At 34.1% G+C, this 15,744-nt stretch overlaps 1 protein-coding gene across 1 annotated transcript in view; it reads right to left on the bottom strand.

Moving 5' to 3' along the window:
• Positions 1-15,744, bottom strand: part of LOC149772925 (receptor-type tyrosine-protein phosphatase beta-like) — a 129,602-nt gene that overhangs the window by 30,435 nt on the left and 83,423 nt on the right. The window contains exons 31-34 of the mRNA XM_089947101.1: positions 8,296-8,450; positions 5,374-5,451; positions 4,929-4,995; positions 526-690 (exon numbers count right to left, since the gene is read on the bottom strand). Of these exons, the coding sequence (XP_089803227.1) occupies positions 526-690; positions 4,929-4,995; positions 5,374-5,451; positions 8,296-8,450 (465 nt within the window). The remainder of the gene's footprint in view (positions 1-525; positions 691-4,928; positions 4,996-5,373; positions 5,452-8,295; positions 8,451-15,744) is intronic.

Here is a 15,744-nt window from a genome sequence, read left to right as displayed (position 1 = left end):
TGAAACGAAATAGGGAGCCCTATTATTATACGAATATTAAAAAAATAGAGGACGAAATTGATTATTCTTTGTAGTATAAAGTAACAGCAGCAGAAGGAAAATACCTATTGCAATACAAAAAAGCATGTGTTGATTTGAATTTTTCAATCAGCAATATGAAATGGAAACGGTATATTTGCACATAGTAAAGGAGAGGCAAATACCAGTTGTATATAGAAAGTTACTTTTGTAGCTTTCATACTTGAATTCCGTATTTCTTTCCCCCCCCCCCAACACACACACACACACACACACACACAAAGAAATAACCCTGCTTGAAAGCCCGTGGAAAATATTCCTGTTATTAAAATGTTAAACATACAATGTTTTGTTCGAATGTATTGATTCCATTCATTTAAGCTTAAATTTAGATTTTCACACAATGGATTAACTACTCACCGAAATTATGGTTTGTAGGTCCTATATTATTCGAACATATGCTGCATTATTAAATCATATACATTTAATTTTTTAAGTAACTGTAACCTGTAGCTTTAGAATATTGAGATACGACAACACCCCAACGTTCCGGTAATCCATATTCTATGTCACACAGGAAGCTAGACACTGGAAGATCAACCGCAATTTGTCGTTTTGGATCAGGCACTTGCGCTGTAGATTTTAACAGGGGTTTTGTGAAAGGGTCTGGTGCTACAAAAGAAAAGTGTCCATACTCCAATTTACAACCTTAAAAAGGATAACTGAATAGAGACCATATATATATATATATATATATATATATATATATATATATATATATATATATATATATATATATATATATATATATGTGTGTGTGTGTGTGTGTGTGTGTATGTCTGTTTGTTTGTCTGTCTCTGTATGTGTGTATAATATATATAATATTGTGACAAGGAATACATTAATATTAGCACAATATGGAATTTCACTTGGATAGGTATGGTTGTGAGTATCGCAATGTTCATAAAACTCGACATAAATGGAAAATACACGAATAATGAACAATGATCAAATTAAATCATACAGTAGCCAAGTGCTTGTCCCACAAATTTCTGCATTTCGTGATCGATTTTCTAAATGTGAATCAAAGCTGTATGCTGAGATGTAAAATTACTGCAGTTTCCAAGCAGACTATCAACGATGAAAAGAACCCAAAACAAATTACCTGGGCAGATATGTATGGTCTTTATAACTATTGCTTTCCAAACAAACAAATTATCTCAACCGAAACTGGTGTCATTTACAATCACGCATTGAATTTAGGCTTCAAAATGGTTCTAAGTCTTTAACAATTGTTTAATTTGACAGAAATATCCTGAAAAAAATTTCAGTTTCATATTACGTTTCTAGAATTAAAATCAGAATAGTTGGAGCATGATATGTTAATTTCATACAAGAGTTTTTCATTTCTATTGTAATTTTGTTGGCTTGACTTCGCTTGTGAAGATTTAGGAAGGGAGATGTCCATGTCTATTGCACGCGGACTTGTGGCTGACGAGCCCAATAAGTGACAGGCACGTTCCTCCACAGCGGATGCAGGGGGCAACATCTTGGTTGTGACAGGTACTGCCGATGGTTCCCGGTTTTTTCTTCTCGATTGTTTTTCCTCCAAGATGACCCGTATGTTTTGTTCAGAGGTGGCAATGGCTAGGTAAACTGTATGTTGCCAGCTTTCACGGTCAGCAGCGTGTGATGCCCATTGGCGGTGATCAATGCCACAGTTGTAAGAGCCTTTTTCAAAGAGTCATTATATCTATTTCGAGGTGCCCTTCTATCACGGTGACCAATGGACAGCTCACCATACAGTGCGATCTTTGGCAGGCAGTGATCCTCCATCCTGGACAGGTGCCCTGCCCATCGTTGGTGTAACTTCATAAGCGTGGCCTCAACGCTGGTGATCCCTGCTTGTTTGAGGACTTCAGTGTTTGTGACGAAGTCACTCTATTGGATGGCAGCGTTCAAGCAGGCGGAGGTGGCGGCAGTAGGTGAAACAGGATTCGGCGCCATATAAGTCAGTGGTGAGTACGACAGCTCTGTAGACGCTGATCTTTGTATCTCTCTTGAGAATGGCATTGTACCACACTTGTTTATAGAGTCTGCCGAAGGTGCTGTTTGCCTTGGCCATCTGTTGTCTATTTCTTTGTTGAGCTCGGCATCAGAGGATTCCACAGAGCCCAGATAGGTGAACTGGTGGACTAAGTTCAGCTCTGTCTGGGCAATGAAGATGCCTAGTGGCCGGTACTCTTCCTTATGATTAGTCTGGTAAAGTACCTAAGCTTTCTTTAGGCTGACATCAAGACCAATGAGTTTTGAAAAATTCTGCAAAGCAGGATGTTATGCACTGTAAGGCGGCTTCTGTGCGGGTAACAAGGGCGGCATCGTCTGCAAAGAGAATATCTCTAATCAGTTTTTCCAAGGTGTTGGTGTGGGCCTGAATTCGACTTAAGTTGAAGAGGATGCCATCAGTACGAAATCGGGTATAGATGCCATCTTCGACATCAAGGTTTTATGTTGCCTTTAGGATCATCATCCTGAAGAAGATTGAGAATGGTGTGGGGGCTACAACGCAACACTGTTTCACGCCAATATGACCAAAATGGTCTTTATGTAGTTGGGTGACCATGTTAATGAATTTTGGTGGATATCCGAGCTTTTCAAGGGTTTTCCACAGTCCAGTTCTGCACGCCGTGTCAAATGCCTTCATCAGTTACACAAATGTGAAGTACAGTCCATTGTTTTGTTTTTGGCATTTCTCCTGGATCTTTTTCAGGACGAACACTATGTCAGTTGTGCCCCTATTGGGTCGGAAGCCACATTGACTCTCTGGAGCATGTTCTCCTGCAATGGTGGGCATCAGTCTGTTCAGCAACACTCTATCAAGGATTTGTCCTGCAATGGAGAGCGGACTTACCTCGCGGTAGTTTGAGCAGTCAGACTTGTCCCTATTAATGTTATATAAGGTAATGATTACTGCATCTCGGAAGTCTTGTGGAAGTTTTCCTCGCTCCCAGCAGCAAACGAAGCTCGTAGAATTTGGTGTGCAATGCTGCGCCTCCTCTCTTTCATATCTCTGGAGAGGTACCATCGTTTCGTGTAGCCGCTCGTGTGTTCATCTGTTTTTGTTCATTTACAGTCTCTTGTGGGTGCTTCATCGAGTTCCATCTTTGGAGGCTGTTGTCGGATACCATCAGTAGCTGCCTCCTGGAATGTACAGCTAGTGATGAAGAGGGTTTGCAAGTACTATGACCAGCGTTTCAGGATAGATTCTTTGTCAGTGAGTAGCTCTTGGCCATCTGCACTCCATAGGGGGCTCTGTATTTGGTAGGAAGGACAATGCACTGCTTTCGACGCTTCATATAAACACTTGTAGCCAACAATGTCAGCGTACAGCTGGGATCGTTCTGGAACCTTTTTCCACGATTAATTTTGTATGTCTCGGAGACTGCACAGGTGTGAGCTGCAGATAAGGCGGAAGGCGACTTTCTTATGTGTACAGAATGGTTGAGCTAGGTGGGTTCGGTACGCTGCTCTCTTTCTGGAAAGCAGTTGTTGGATTTCTTGGTTGTTTTTATGAAATCAGTCTTTGGGTTTCTTAGTGGTGAATCCTGGGATTTCTTCTGATGTTTGCTAAATGGCAGCCTTGATATGATTCCACGTCTCTTCCGAAGGTAGATCTGGCGAAACGTTAGGTTCTTCAAGTCTAGACGGAAAGCTCTCTTGAAAATTCGCCTTAACGTCTTCAGACAACAGGCAGAAAAACCTGTATTGTAATCTTAACATAACTATAATACAAGTTTGTGCTGTGTGCAAACGTTAACTTGTATACGTTAAAGGGACAGCGGTCGGTTTTAACATATTGTCATTGAACGAATGGTGCTATCAAAACTTGATGATTTTTATAGAGAAGATTAATATGAAGTCTAGTTAGTTCAGACTAAATATAGTACAATTTTGAAATAAAGGGGGCAAATGCGTTTTGGAAAACTTGATTTCGCTACTCCTCCAGAACTGATTGTCTCATTGATATGGTAGTTTCATTAAAAGATTTATCTTGAAGCATATTTGCAACTAAATGATATACGTGCCCCTTAAACACCGTAAAAGGCCGCCAAGGTGACAATCTTGAAAATGTACTTATCACTACTTGTCTGGAGAGGATATTTATATGATTTGAAGTTTGTACTAAAAAGACGTCTTATGTAGCTAGCTTATCCGAAATTAAAATTGGTGAAAATTTGACATTCATGGCACCGATTTTGAAAATTATTCACTTTGCTGATCCTGAGTAGAGGGTCCTCTCATCCTGAAATTTTCACCATAACAGAACACTTCTTATGATGTCAAGCTGATTGCTAAACATAGAGTCAAATTTATATATACACAAATACAGTTTTTTTATTGTTTATGGTATATATATATATATATATATATATATATATATATATATATATATATATATATATATATATATATATATATATATAAATTTTGAGCGGGTGCGATTGATACTAATGCAAAGGTTTTGTGGAAGGTTGTTTATGATATGCTTCGAGTGACCGGTAGTATGCATGCTATATAACACAATGCAAAACTAGTTTTAATTAAACTTATCTCTCTCTCTCTCTCTCTCTCTCTCTCTCTCTCTCTCTCTCTCTCTCTCTCTGAGGCTTTACCGATAGACATTGCACAAGAAAAACAGATACGAAAATTAAAATAACAAAAGAAAGTGGTTAATTTACAAACTTTATATAAGTGTAGGTCTAATGGCTTAGTTGCTAACATTTTTAGATTTTTTGCTTTAACGGTGTAATCTCCAATGATACGTTGATAAAAAAAAATGCTTTCAAATTTGACATAATCTACTACCTATAGATTTTTTGCAACAATGGTAGAGAAATAATGACACTAACCGCCGCTTCTTATAGTTGCGTTTCTTTGCACAATTTCACCATATCCTTTGCTGGTATTAGCTGATATCTAAATTAAAGGAAAGATAGATGCTAATGTATGTTGTACATACATAATATCTGAAATACCACCATATATAAAAATATCTAGAAAGATTCGTAAACAAAATCCTTTACCTTTATACCCCTTTCTTGCTAATGAATGTGTTATGATTAATTACCAGTGATCTAAGAATCAACAACATTTTATTCCAAGTATGTCTTTTATTACTTCTATGATGATGTTTGCACAGAATTATTTAGCATTTTGTATTTTTTTATATAAATCGTAAGAAATATAAAGGATACCTTTACGTTTTAATACTTTGAAAAAACAGCTGTATTTGTTCCCGCTAAGAATGATTAACACCTTCAAGCTGAACACGTTTTCACTAGATATAATACTTACGTTGACAAAATAAATCTTTCCAGCAGTTAGGGTGTTAAGAAGTATCTGCGATTCAGTTGACGCAAGAGCAATTTCAACCTAAATGTGCATAAATATAAATGAGCATTAATCAGAAGAACTAGGCTGGATACATAATAAATAGCCTATCTAAGATTTTCTTTTCTAAATAGATGTGAAAGCATTGGAGACGGCATTTAAAGGTAACTATTGTCTTTAGCAAACGCTAAAACCTGATTACATCCCATTTGAAGTCAATACATTTTCCACCTTGTGTTGGTTTTTGTATGTTTTGTTTGTTTTGTTTGGACGTTTAGCATTGTCACAAATAAATAAAATTATTTAATCCACTTTTGCTAAATAGCATGAATTTTGAGGTAGTGGCTACCAAAGAATGACTGCACAGATATTCGAAAGTTTGCTTTTCAAAAGCACTTCCTTAGAAACTACAAGTGCTTCGAATATGTTCAATAATTACGTTTCAGAAGCATGCTGTTTAGTTGAATATTCTAGCAATAGTAATAGATAATAACAACTAGAGGTCAACTGACATGGTCAAAGTGTAGTTATTATATTAATATATATATTAGCGTAATTTCAGGTGTCATTTCATGGTAGGACCATTATTGGACCATAGGAAAGAAAACTGCACACTGAAAGGGTTATTATGTATTCTCCTGGTGTACTGTACAGTATGGTGAAAATGCGTCAATGTATTGATACAATGAATAATATTGTCCATATTAAATAAAATATCCAATACAGGTTTCATCTGATCATATGTGTGCATTAATACATGTACACGTACATGTATGTGGATGTTATATGCGTACGAATGTAAGACACTATTTTTAAACAACGTCAGATGCATGTGGCAGAGTTATAACATTAACGGACATAGAGGAATGATGTCAGATGGCAATAGCTACAAGACGATCAATCATTTTAAAAATGCATAACAGAGAATGGAAGAGAAATGAATCAAAATGCAATAAGCCTTTCTAGTAAATATATCTCTGCAAATGAGATACGTTTACTGAAGACCAGCCTTACATTTCCATCTACACTTAAACGAAATATAACAGAACGACGAACAAACATAAAAAGATAATCATAATTTGAGAATAAGTGTCAGATTTTATGCAAGCGTTGGTACAGAGGAAAAGAAAAACAAAACTGGTTTAGAAGTAAACGGGAAGAGATCCATTGAAATGTACTGTCTTGAAAGATGCCTCAAACCTTAAACGAATATTCAGCATAATGTAAATACAAATAAAGATCATCGTACACAAATGACAGACTAGCCTTCAAATCTTTATTAAATGACAAATCAATTATTTTGAAAGACGTTGTCCAGATGCTTTTATAATAATGGATAGTGAGATTTACATTACAAAATGCTAATCATTGACGATTAAAAGACTAATAGGCACGTCGTTGAAAACTTAAATAATGACCCTATTAGAGAAGAGATTTATTATCTAACAAATGTGGAACATTTTATAAGTCACTTTAAAGGCCTACAAACAAATCCACAAATTAAAACCATCAAAAGCAAACTCGGAACCTGTATCATTAAAAGGGCCCGAAGATTTAAAGCTCGACCTATTGTTTGAGGGCCTAATAGTCGCACAGAAATACTAGGCATTTTGCGTCATTATTTATCAAAGCAACCTTGCATGGAAGTTTTTAATTTTATAAGGATGCCGCTGAGTTTCTCAACCAATTATTATACATCATAAACGAAAGCTGAACACTTCCGTAAAAGCTACGATTATGCATGACCTTGGACTAGAAGCAGTGAAGCTTTGGCTAAGCAAGAAAAGTGAATTCATACATTCACGATTAAATCATGATTACATAAACGAGGATCATGAGCTAGTACCTGAATGCAAAGTATTTGGCTTTAATGCAAATTACTACCCCAGAACAGAGACTCTCAAGAGAACTGCAAATTCTTAACAGGCAACACTACAAAGTGGAAATTATCAATCAAGGAATCCTGAAAGCGAAAACTAATAGGCTGATTAACGTAGATAACCTGAACGCATTAACCCATCATCCTTTAGTTACAATCTCTACTTTTAATCTAAGGACCTCTAACATATGCCATGCTATTCCGACATGTGAACAATTTTTTAAGGTCACGATAAAATGAGAAATGTTAAGGAAAGAATGAAAATTATTAACAGTAAAAGATTAACCAGAAATGTAAACACATTCTTGCCATGTCTGAATTGATCTGCATTGACAGAGATATCTGATTAACCAAATGTGGTACGAGAAGCAGTAAATCATGTCCCAGTATAGAACCTTAACGTTTTTGAAAATGATCATTTATTTAAAGTTAAACAGTACAAAACAGCACATGGACTGCAATTTTAAACATGTGATTTATGCATTGATATGTGTGAAATGTAATATATATATATATATATATATATATATATATATATATATATATATATATATATATATATATATATATATATATATATATATATATATCCCAAATGGCTGTAATGCTAAGGCATTATTTAAAATTGCCTCTACATTGTGTTTTAATTGATTCGTTTTCATTAGAGACACGTGTACCTTTCTGACACCTTTATATATATGAGTTTGTTATGATAATGCACACCAGTTCTGTTGCTTTGCCAATATCGTAATTGATTATAAATGTATTGAAGTCATCCGTTTTTTCATACTCTTTTGTGCCTGAAATAAAACATGGAACGTCAAAATAGCATTTCGGATATATCGGCGTTTGGCTTGGTTTTTACTTCATCTCTCACTCTCTCTCTCTCTCTCTCTCTCTCTCTCTCTCTCTCTCTCTCTCTCTCTCTATATATATATATATATATATATATATATATATATATATATATATATATATATATATATATATATATATATATATATTACCACAGCTGATAAATTGTAATAGTAGGCTATTTTGTAGAAAAGTATCACTCCATTTTGTTCTCTTGGTCTTGGTGGTTTCCATCTTACGAGCATAGATCGAGATTTGTTCGGATTATGTTCTGGTGTCAGTTCCAAAGATTCAACTGGTCCTGGTGCTAGAATAAAATAGAATTTCAATTGATGATAATATATTTTATTCAAACTTTGTCTCATTTGCCTTTGATACAATTTAAATTTGCATTGTATCGTTTGGTTGAAAATAAGGATAATTGATATATTACTATCCAATAAAATTAGCATTGTCCAATAGCATTGTCTTTTGTCAAGGCTCTTAATATCAAAAGCATGCAATTAAACCAGAACTGTACATTTACCAAAGGTTCAAACAGTGATCGGTTATATCAAATTAAATAAAGTAAAACCTGTCAATAATTGGACGGTTTACAAATACTCATTAGCCTTTTCAATGCATTCTCACGACTCTTGACTTTTTTTCGCTTTCCGGCCGTCTTTATAACCATAGTTTAACCAGTGAAAAACATTTTTTTACTCTCCAGAATTAAATACATTGAATGACTAACATTTAATGAAATGTTCACATTTACCGAGATATAGTCACCTTTAGTACAAGTCACTCGAGTTAAACTTAACAGTTTAACGATTGAATCTCAATAACTTCTCCTAAGGCATGAACTATTCTTATGTTTTGTAATATTTTATCTTTATACGTATTCTTGTTGACGTCGTTTGCTTTCTTGTCTCCTAGCTTGAAGATATTCTTTTCAAAAGGTTTTGCAGTACAGAAACATTTTGTTGAACTCAGCTATATATATATATATATATATATATATATATATATATATATATATATATATATATATATATATATATATATATGTTCTACACAAGTAGGACAAATCTTTGAATCCATTGTTTTTAATTTTCCAAATGACCATGTTGAATGAAGACCATTTCCTGACACTGTTGTTATGGTGGAAAATACTTGTGATTTTCATTACGATTTGTCTCATTGTATTATTCGATAAACAAATCACTCTTCTGCATTAAATGCACTTATAAATTTCTTTTACATATCAAATTTCGTCCTTTCAACATAGGCTGGTATGGGAAATTGATAACAAAATGCTCCATTTCGGCAACTTGAAAATCGAAATAAGATCTCAACGCAGGATTCCTCCAAGAAGGGTTTCCACTGACTGCGCATTTCTTCTGAAAATTTCTTTTCTCATATCATCTTATGGGAGTACGGTCACGCTAGTCATTAAAACCTAAAACATTCTTGAATATTTCTATCTGGGTAGCGTAGTCGTATTTTTCCTAGATGCGTAGTAGCTGATTACATATCGTTAAGAGTGAATATAAAGAAAAGCATTTTCTGCACTGCGCTATTATATCTTCCATTAATATACTAAAATATTCCAGGAGAAAAACCATTCAGGTATTTTTGAAACAATATTATTCATTCATTTCTTTCTTTCTTAAGTCTTTAGAAATTGCCCTGGGAACGCTAGTTTTCGAAGAGACGCAAACGGGGCAGTTTGGAACCGAAATTAAACAAAGACTGAATGTAGTACACATTTCCTTGAATAGTGTTTTTACCTTGCCAATTTGCTATAAATTAAATAATTACCAACGTATATATATATATATATATATATATATATATATATATATATATATATACATACAGAGAGAGTTCATTTCTATCATTATTGTTCAGCGTTTGAATTGCTATGCGTACACTGTACTCGCTATTGTAGTGCATTTCTGTGCCTATAATCTATAGATTTAGCTGTCAATTTTCGGATGGAGAGAACAGTAACAACACGCAAATATTTCGTTAAGTTCTTTTAGCTCTGCCTTTTTTCATATTGTAACAATATTAATTCTTTAAAACTAGAGCAGGAACTGAGCAAACATCAAAGGATTGTTTGTAGTGTAAAAATATACTTAACAAGAAATGTGCTATGTGCATGATATAAAGTTTGCTGATTGTTGGTTGTCATAACTCTAATAATAGAGCGTTTATATGCCATATTGACACGCCAGGTTCAAATTCCCTCATTTTCCACGAACATTTTCTTTCTGAAATAAATATTCCTATAAGATCCCTACTATCATAAGTTTTCCGTTTACAAGTTTGACATTAAGTTTTATCAACTGCTCAGCGTTCAAAACCCACAGAAAATAATGTACAAGATTGCAAACAAAGTACAGTATAAATTCCTATGAGCGTCAACAACTGGCAAATCGTTTCGTATTTATGTCGTCTGGAATAAAGTTTGTATTGGTATAGTATTCGTCTTATAGGAAACTAGAAGTGGCTGGCGAAATATGTTTGCATCAGAAAATGATGATAATGGAAGCAGTATAATGAAGCGATCAAATATGTATATTTATATTAAATTTGTTGAGAATATGGAATCTTGAATTTTTATCTCATATCCCTGTGCACTCTCCACAATAAGAAATACCGGTCTCGAACCTATATGTACTTTTTTAATAATCTTACTAAATCAATGGTTTTTCTAGCCATTTATGAAAATAGAACTTTGTTTCCAAGCTGTAGGAACTGAACTAATGTATGCTTTTTTAATTGAAAATATTATTTACTATTCTTCTCTCAACAACCAGTAAAAAATAATCAATCTGTTTCTCTAAATACTCCATATGCATTGCAATGGCAGTTTTTTCTTAACATTTTTAATTCAAAGATATTTACCTCATAACTAAATACACTTGCTGATCAAGTACAATATGACAAAACCAGAATTGTAATGAGAGAACAATTATAGCTGAAAATCGTTTATTCAAAGAACACTATGTTTGAGTACGAATGCTACTACTACTACGATTATTATTATTATTATTATTATTATTATTATTATTATTATTATTATTATTATTATTATTACAGCAATATTAATAATAATAAAAGAAAGTCCACCTACATATTATTCCTTAGCGGAAACAAATCACTAACAATAAAACATATAAATCATAAATATATATTCAGGCCAAATTGATTCTGAAGTACAAAATGTTAGCATCCGTTACACGGCATATTGGATAAAAAAGAATGCATAATATAAAACAAAAGCATAATAATGTTTCTGGTGTTTCAGAAGGGCACAATCAGAAGCTAGAAGAACAATACTTACAGAGCACTAGAAAAGCAATCGTATGAATTATTGCAAAGGCCTATAACACAAAACGACGATGTTTGCTCCAGTTGCCTAGTAAATATTACAGAACACTATCAGTCCCAAGTTCACTCTGTTCCCAGCATGATCCCTATCTTCGGCTACCAAACACTTCAAATGCTATTGTAAAAAGGGCACAATCAATTCAACTTCAAAATCCATCGACGTCAAGATCTCATAGACGTTGTTTTGTATGTAAGTGACCACATGGGCATCGAAATCATTCTGTTAATGTCCCAATCCATGTTATAAACCAATATTTTGTAGAGTGTGTTATTTTTTTAAACTCACATAGCAGATGTTACAAATAACTGTTTGGAACGATACTGACAATTAATGAATCCCTACAATCTATTAATGAAACAATATCGCTTTAACACTCTGTAAGAGCAGATATTACCTCACTTTTACAAAATGTGCATCAGCTAATTAAATCAAAGTCATATCTTAACTTTGATGTTCCTTCTTCCCTATCTGATATCTGATATTTAAACTTTGCTGGCTTGAAAAGACTTCAGTTCCTGAAAATGTCGTATTTCTTGAATACATTGCTGAATATATCTGGTAGATCTCCACTAACATTCCTGGGTGTTTTTCTAACAGCGCTTCGGTTAGGACATCTAAACACACTTTCGTCCACAATTTTCCTTCTAACAACATCACAAGTGCAACACATAATTCAAACAATGTGAGAGAACCTTATGGTGTACTTTGTTGGGCAGCACCTGGGTTTTCAATACATCATACATGATCTATTCTCATCAGTGCACACCGATCAGACTGCAAAGGAGATATTTATTCCTCGTCACAACAAGGGAGTCCTTGTCATTGATGGCATATATAGTTCATGGTAAAGCAGTATTTATGAGTCCTAAATGGAAAGGATGACTACTTTTCATGCCTTTTTTCATAGTGTTTTGGCACCCTTTAACCATGAAAACTGACACTTGAACAAAAAACCGATATCAGAAATAAATGTTACCCATCTCATACATGTAGTATACATCATATACATACATTTGGAGAGGGGTAAAATGGCCCTTATTCAATATAGTCTTTTAAATTTCTTTATTATTTTAAACCCAAGTAATTACCACCCTGTCATCTTGCAATTACTTTTTGTTAGGATTCAGATTTATATTGATGCAGTATAAAAATTCCAATGTAAAATATGCGGAAGACAGCAGACACTATAATTAAAATAAAACAAGATAAGCAGCGGAAAAGGCTTCTCTACAAAACAGAAACCATCCAAGCAAAGTAGAACATAGAGGACAACTTGTACATCGTTTGCAGATATTAACAAAGCTAAATCTGAACGATCAAAGAGAGACAAAGAAGTGTCCAAAACCAAACCACTACGTGAAAAAAATGGATCAAATTTACATAGTTTAAATAACACGATCAATTGATAGGTGAGGCGAAGCTATTCAACATATTTCGCTCGTATTTAGCAATTCTTAAGCATAGTACATCGATACAGTCCAGGAGAATCAGTAAACCAAGTAACAAAAAGGGCAATACTTTGTTTACACGTAATATATTATCATTGATGCTTGAACATATTATGCTTATAAAAAATACGTTTTCGACTTATCAAATACATCATCAACACAATTTACTATGAAACATTACGCTCCGCTCCTACTGTTGCCCATAGCTTGCTTTTGCATAAACTATTATGTTTAGAATTGTTCACTCGTCTGGCATGGATAATGAAGACGTTATAAAATTCTAGTTTATTGTATTACACATAGGAATGAGTGAACCAGTCCCAAATGCACCATCGACGGCAGAAGAACAACAGCATATCTTACCTACTTACGGATAGTAATGGCCTTAATTGTAAGATCAACAAAAATATAATAAAAATAATAATAATAATGTAGACTAACGACATGATTACAAACACAAACGCCACGAAATAAAAAATATGCTGACAACAATTAAGGAAGTAAACATTAAGTTTTTAAGTCAATTGTTGTAGTTGAAATACACAATGCAACAAAGCATCAACGAGATTTAAATTGAATTTAATTTGAGAAAGAAGTACGAGGTATCATACACAGTTTGAATTAGGTGGATGCTGAAAGAGTTTATTTGAAACATACCAGCATAAGACATCCTCACACACAAAACACACACACACACGCACTATCAAAATGTTGCAATAAACTAGACATATTAAAGACGTAAGAGACTCGATGAAGGTGGATGGAAAGGAATTGAAAGAAACGTATTTCTAGAAAACTGGATGCAATAATTTTGCCTATGAAAATTAAAACTTTTATTGCAATTAATTTTCTGGTGGAGACTACTAACTAAATCTGAAAGAAACATATGTCAACATTGCAAGTGGCAGATAGAATAGTAAATTGTCCTTTCCATTGTAGAGAATATAATTTTTGTAGGTTACCACAATATATCCTATAACTAAAAAACAATACCTTCTATTATAGAAACGACAAGTACAGAATAAAGGTAGTTTTAATTCATAATATCTTTTACAACCTAGAGATGTTCTTGAATAAAGTAAAACAGGGAATCCCTGCAAATTGTAACAATGCAGAACGCGTAGATTTTGAATATCATAAGCACAAAACAAAGCGTAAAGTTATTTCATGGAACAACTACATGGTGTGTGTCACCAACAAAAATGTTAAATTGTTAGGATGCGATAGGAAGGTACTCTAGAATCTAATATGGTTTATAGGCTTTTAAACCTAAACAATTTTTACATTTACCTCAACTTGTCAAATAATACAAGACGCTATTGTAATGAAAACTATGTTAATTGTGTTATAGATTTTATTCCGTTCAAAATGTTTTTCATGCTGACATTTTCCAAGCAATACATATAGCCATTACGAGCAATTACATGGATGTGTAACTCAAGGACATAATTTGAGCGTAACAAAAAGGAGATCGACAAATAATACATATTAAAAGGTACGTTTTTTGAGAATTTTCGAAATATTGATCTTTTTAACGGTAGGATTGATAAAATAGACAATAACATAACACGTGTGAGAAATTATTCCTATAGTTTGTGTATAATAAAATGTATATCCGCTATATATAAATCAATATGTCGATAGTTTTTTTTAACTGTGTATACCGTTACCATTTGATACATTTTTATTGTCATCTCGACGATCTAGACATATTGATTTCTGTTCTCTCACTTTTGAACGCACAAAGCGCCGGTGATTGGACCAGGACAATATATTGTGCTCAGTGTTTTCGTAGCATTAGGTCCCATCCTGCTTCATTCCTTGCATACAATGGATACCAAATGCTATTAAACAACCATTATTAATTTGCCTTTTTCCTCTCCACATTTGTCATGTATAATGGTGAATAAACTACAAAGACATTGTCTCTATATAAAATTCGAAATTTTTCTCTCTCTAGTTGAGTCGGTGTTAGTACAATATAATTAACAGGATATGCAACAGTGCGGATTTGTCGGGGAGCTTAACGTCATCGTTGTGGAAACAATCCCTTTATTCTGTTTGTGCTATTTGGCTGTGCAGAGAGCGACTGGGTGTTTATACCCGTTAATCTTATAATGCCAAGCTTTACCCGAGCTGGTATTGGTACATTAGGGTGGTCGCAACTGTTGATTTCTATTTGGGTTTTATAAAGATTATATGTCATTGCATACGATGGTTTGTAAGCAACAGTCCGAAAAAAGTCAACCAAAATCACCATGGATGCTGCAACCACATTTCAGGCGATCCAGCACCCACTCTGCAAATTCTGCTAAAGATTATACCACATAAAGTTACAAAGCGTGATTATGAAAATACCTCTGTGATATGTTCATCGACGTATTCTTTTGTTGTAGCATCAGTATCCTCGATATAGTCTTTGATAAACTCAGTCGACATATCCGAGTTTCTGATTCCTCTCAACAACAAGTTCATCGAGTTGATTAGGTGTCTGTGCCCACGTAGCACGTTTTAAGTGTCCCGCTTTAATATTAAAAAATCACAAGTTCGCCATGATGATCTTCAATAATAGCAAGTTGAAAGTCCTCATGAGTCAAAATATAAAAGAGGTTGAGGCGTTATTATGTACCCAACCCATTTTTGTTGAATCCAGGTTAACACTCTCGGTTTCCTTTGTGTGTTGGATCATCAATGCGAGTTTGAAAATGCTAAGCTGACTTTACCTAAGGGAACAAATCACAACTTATTGATGGACGAGATCCGTCAACAAC

The sequence above is a fragment of the Sinohyriopsis cumingii genome, unplaced genomic scaffold, assembly GCF_028554795.1.
Source record: "Sinohyriopsis cumingii isolate HCF-2022 unplaced genomic scaffold, ASM2855479v2 utg000972l, whole genome shotgun sequence".
Taxonomy (NCBI): Eukaryota; Metazoa; Mollusca; class Bivalvia; order Unionida; family Unionidae; genus Sinohyriopsis; species Sinohyriopsis cumingii.
This window is presented reverse-complemented; position numbering and strand designations above follow the sequence as displayed.